At 28.0% G+C, this 5,705-nt stretch overlaps 1 protein-coding gene across 1 annotated transcript; it reads right to left on the bottom strand.

The window, feature by feature from the left end:
• Positions 1–760: 760 nt before the first annotated feature.
• Positions 761–3,177, bottom strand: LOC107417201 (trans-resveratrol di-O-methyltransferase). The gene is made up of 2 exons (XM_016025797.4): positions 2,364–3,177; positions 761–1,263 (listed from the first exon to the last, which is right to left on the bottom strand). The coding sequence occupies exons 1-2, from the start codon at positions 3,135–3,137 to the stop codon at positions 964–966; spliced, it is 1,074 nt and encodes a 357-aa protein (XP_015881283.2). The 5' UTR covers positions 3,138–3,177; the 3' UTR covers positions 761–963.
• Between the last annotated feature and the right edge of the window lie 2,528 nt (positions 3,178–5,705).

Genomic DNA, 5,705 nt, shown 5'->3' with positions numbered 1-5,705 from the left:
TTTTAATTTAAAGTGTTCTAAATTTATTTGGTTCTTACAACAACAATAGTATTAATATAGTAATTGGATATAAATAATAAATTAATTGAAAAAATATTCTTCTTTGTGAGTGTCATACTTAACTACTCACGATAATCATTTTATATTCCGTATATCTGGGAGTGGAAATATCACATTAGGTGTTAGGATCCTGGGTCTTCGATCTTGTATACTCCATTATCCTTGGTCGAACTAGGTGTCTCACTAGGCATGCCAAAAATATAATGTTAGTAATATAACCAACTACTTCTCATCTCCTAGTGTGCATGTGTGCCACTTTAAACAAAAAACAATATGAAGAAAAAGAAAACATGTTTCAATTAAATCAAACTACATAGATAATTGTATAAATTATTGGAGAACAAAATAATTGAGAGGGTTTCAACTGCCTTATGTTGAAAGGATTTTAATAATTAAATTTTTAACTAAGAACAATGATGAACAATTAAATTAACTAAACTAACTCAAATTGTTTGATTGACGTAAGTTGATGTTGGAGAGCCTCTTCAAAGCCAATGAAACTTCAGTTTATATAAGAAAGAATACTCAGTGGCTTCATGTACTTCCAATGCGGTGTATAATGCAAATTTAATATTCAAAAATTCTAACTTGTACAATTTCAATGTATTTTTCACTTCCAAACTATGTGGGACAATTGTCATTTAATTATCCCCAAAGTAATATTTCAATAAATTAAACTATTAAATTTGAGAAATTAATATTTGACAAAACAAAATTTAAATTCAAATAACAACATATAATACAATTAACTAATAAGAATTTGACATAAGCATCTTGAATTTAACTAAGTTAATGATTGCCTAAATAGACTTATTCTACATATATAATTTTGTAAACAAATTGAGGACCAATTTGTTTTTATTTGTTGAACAGCGATATAGGTAGCAATAAATATATAAGTTTTCATGGATACACCTCAATGAGAGACCTTAGTCCTAGCACATAAGTTATCTCATAGTGACCGAAGCCAGCGGCGAAAAAGAGTTTCTCCCATTCCATAAGACTTCGCTCCTTACCATATGCAGTCATCATCATTACATCCAAACAGAGTTGGGTTTCAGTTGACTGTTTATCCATCTTTGGGTCTTCAGCTATCACCTCAATGACTATAAGCTTTCCGCCCTCATCTTTGCTCGATATTGCTTCTCTGCATCGCTTCAAGATAGCCACAGCCTCTTCATCGTTCCAGTCATGCAAAATCCACTGGTTGTGAAGCACATAAGACACTAATTATTTTAGATGCACTTCTACTGTCTGATATATAATGTATAAATTTTCCTTCCTTTTTTTTTGTTTTTTTTTGTTTTTTGTTTTTTTTTTTTGTTTTTGTTTCCTTGAGGTAATATTGTCTAAATATATGCATGTCTCTTTATTTTAAAAAGCATATTTTAGCATTTTTGAAGATAGGTACACAGTGGTTCTTGTGGGAATGGTCCAGTGGTAAATTTCATTGCTTCCTCAAATAATAATCCAGATTCAAATTCTCCCACCTTTAATATCAAATACGACAATAATAATAATAATAATAATATAAATTTAATTTAATTTATGATGTCCTCCAACAAGACTCTAAATTCGTGGTTTTTAGTTTGCCTTTCTAAATAAATATTTACTATTCTACTAATTTTAGTAAATAATGGTTTGTAACTTATGAAACATAAATTACAATTTTGTATCCTTTAATTTTGGAAATTTATAATGTAGACCCTCTATTTTAAAACCACCATATTAAGTCCTTTATTTTTTGTGCACATTGATCCAATTGTAATAATGCCAGAAACTAGAATAATATGATGTTAGTAATTTTATAAATATATTATATTATGTTTATTAAACTGTGTATTTGTTGAAACCTATAAATTAACACCTTTAATTTAATATGATAAATGATCTAAATTGTGAAATTAAAAAAAAAATTATGAAATACCAACAAGTGGTTTGACTCTCTTATGTTTGGATTTTTATAGAGCCAAACACCAAAAAAAAAAAAAAAAAAAAAATGAGGAAGAAAAGAAAGAAAGGCAAATAAACGTTTTTACTTTAATTTTTAAAAATGAAAAGAAAGTTGAAGTCCTCTTTAAGGGATTGATTCTTTAACATAAAAAACATAAGAAAAATACTCTAAAATCTAAAATCCTAGATGAATTTAAAGAAGATATTAAATTTGAGCAGTAAATTTCATATTTTTAATTTTTTAATTCACTACCTCTCCAAGGAGAGAAGCGGTGGATTTTACGGCTAGGACATCCTTTAAATTAAGGAAAAAATCAGCAATAAATGGTTTATAATTCATATATATGTACCTTGAGCATAAGTGCATTTGCAGGAGGGATTCCCTCAAACATATTACCCCCTATAAAATTCAAGTTCTCAGTTCCCTGCAAATTCGCAACAACATGCGGGAGATCAAACACGGTACATTTCATGTATGGGAACGCCTTGGCTATTGCTTTGCCCATCGTTCCTGTTCCACCTCCTACATCCACCAAAGATTTCAACCCCTCAAACACCTTCTTACAGTCTTTTACCACGATTTCAGCCGTTAGCTTGGAGTCCGTAACCATTTCGCCATTAAATACTTGTTGTGCTCTGGGGTTTTGTGCAACAAAATCCCAGAAAGTCATTCCGTGGATTGTTTCAAATGCAGTATCGTCACTACTGCGCAGCCAAGTGCTAATGAAGAGGCTTGTTTGTCGGAATTCTTGTTCAAATTGGGTAAAAAATATTGGTGCAAGCCTACATGGTTCATCTTTCAGGAGAAGCCGAGAAGCGGGCGTGAGAGAGTATTTCTCTTCTTGTTGAGTTTGGTGATCCCCTTTTTGTTTTGTAAAGAAGCCAGAGTGAACTAAAAGGCGCATAAGGCGACAAATGCAATGAGTTTTGGAAGGGTGGATAGGGAGGGATTCAATGAGCTTCGAAAGACTAATGGGTTGGCCATGGTTGTGGATGATATCTGGGATGCCTAGCTCAATGGCACATTTTAGTGACATGGATTTCATGTAATTGAAGGATAAATTCCAGATAAGAGCTTGAGCTTGAAGGAGTTCAGTGGAACTCATTTCAACTCTCGAATCCATTAGTCTGATGTTGCTGAAATTATTGAAGATATTTTATTCATCTAATTAGTCAAAACATGAAATCATGCGTATTTATAGGCATTAACCGGTAAAGCTTATTTAAATGCATTGCGGGACCCATAAAATATTTTCATGGTCACCATTATTTTCCTTTTTTTTAATATCGAAAATCACATATCAAAAAACAAAATCATATATATTGATGAAAATAAAACAAAAGATAACAATTCACTAAATACAAAAAAATTAATCGACAATTTTTTTATTCAATCAATCTACTATTGCATCCTTGACAACTTCATATTGATTTTTTTTGGAAATATTCTTCATCAGTGTTCTAAATTAACGTATGTTTTCAATGAAGAGTAAATGTAGTATTACTAATTTTGTATGCAAGTAATTAACTCATAAATTTAAAATTGAAAAAGAAAATATATTACTATTAGAAACTATCATATTCAACTAAAATAATGTCAATAATTTTAATTAAATAAATTTTAAATTTAAGACCTTAATTAATTTGGATTTCTTACCTATATTCTAATTCAAACTAAACAGTAAAAATTGAAAAGAAAATTAACTAATACAACGAAATATAATATATAAAGTAAAAATAAATGTAAAAAAATGATGTATTAATATTCTTAAACACTAATGTTCCATATTATAATATCAAATTATATGATAAATATTATATTATTGTTCTACTTAATAAAAATATTAAAAAAATCTTAAAGAGACAAATGAGACTGAAAACAAACCCCGACACAATCAATGGCGGAACCAGGAATTTAGATTAGTGGGTGCAAAAATTAGTATACATTTTAAAAACTGTCATAAAAATCTCTCTCTATATATATATACATACAAACTATCATTATGCAATTTTAATCATGTACCGACAATTACATAGTATTTATATAACCTAGTTTAAATTATGAAAAGAATACTATATGAACTAGTTTACAAAAACAATTGCTTAATATAATTATAAAAATTTTAAAGGCTCCTATTTTCTAAGTTCTAAGCATATAATAATAAAAGTATGGTTTAAATTCGATGTTGCATTTTTTGAAATAAAGATTTTCAAGATGGAGCATGTTTCATTAACTTTTTATTTTATGAAGGTAGTTTTAATTTTGACTTAAATTAATGATTTGGAGGGGTGTATTAACGAAGGGTGCAGAACGAGATGTCGTAATGTTGATTGTGGGTTTCATTTTTCTTGTTGATTATGTTAATTCCTACTAAATTAAGATTGGAGACAGAAAATATTTTTCATTTTTCATCTTACTTTTTTTAATCAGAAAAATAAAATGAATTATAGTTGAAATGAGAAAGAGAGTAGTAACCCAATTTCATCAATATTGATTAAAAAACAAAATAAAAATAAAATAAAATAAAATAAAAATTTATAAAAATGAATTTGATTTGTTTCCTAAAGATTTTATCCACTAAATAATAAAGAAGATTTCTTACAAAATAACAATAATAATAATAAAGGTGATATTTTTTTTAACGTTAGTACAAAGTTAATAAAAAAAATTAAGTAACATTAATTATCTTTCGCATTTATTGTATTCCATTTATGGTGAACATGAGCATTGCCAAAAAAGAATAATTCAAGACTTTTTATAAAACAATTCAAAATTCTAAAACATGTTAACATTATTGACCTTCTTTATAAACAAACTAAACTTTTAGTATCGAGGCAAAATGGTATAAATATAAACTTTATATCATTAAATCAAATATAATATTAATGGGAATTTCAGATTTAGCATGTATTAGCTGCCCTACTGCCCCATTCTAAATCCATCCTGAATAAAATAACGAAATATCATTTTGCAACATCACTCCATAATAAATTGACGAATAGTTTTATTACTATTATTATTATTATTATTATTATTATTATTATTAATTGATGAATAGCTTGGTGCTTCAGTATTATTACACTATCTTTTTTGTTTTTACCCTAAGAATGTTTATTGTATTGTTAAATCTTGGATGAGAAACTTTTTCAGTACAGACTATAAACCGATGTGGTATAATGGTCAATGCAATTAAGCCATGTGCCTAATTAATTAGATGTCCGATTAAAAGACTAAATCAGCTCCTAAATTTTTTAAGGCCTTTAAGGCCTCGTCTTTCCGTTAGCGCTGTGGCAGACAACATTATCTTCTTCGTTCCCTTCTTCTCTACCTGCGGATTCCATCTATTTGATCAGCCGAGCAATTTCACTCCCATTTGTTTAGTATATAGTATGATTGTTTCTGACCAAGCAGCAATATGTATTTGTAAGAATAAAACAAAGAGAAGAAACAGTTATTTTTATTGATTTATTTAATTATTATATTAAATAAGAATATATTAAATGCTTGCTAAGTCAAAGAACAAGGGAAGAATGAAATGACTATTCATAGGATGAATAAAAATATGTTTGATTAATTTCTATATCAATTAATTCATATTGCTCCTAAATATTAACTATTTCCTCCTTATGACAAATATTTATTTTTTACCAAAATATAAAGAAGAAAAATACTATCTATCACCATTATGAAA

Source organism: Ziziphus jujuba, chromosome 4 (genome assembly GCF_031755915.1).
Source record: "Ziziphus jujuba cultivar Dongzao chromosome 4, ASM3175591v1".
Classification (NCBI taxonomy): domain Eukaryota; kingdom Viridiplantae; phylum Streptophyta; class Magnoliopsida; order Rosales; family Rhamnaceae; genus Ziziphus; species Ziziphus jujuba.
This window is presented reverse-complemented; position numbering and strand designations above follow the sequence as displayed.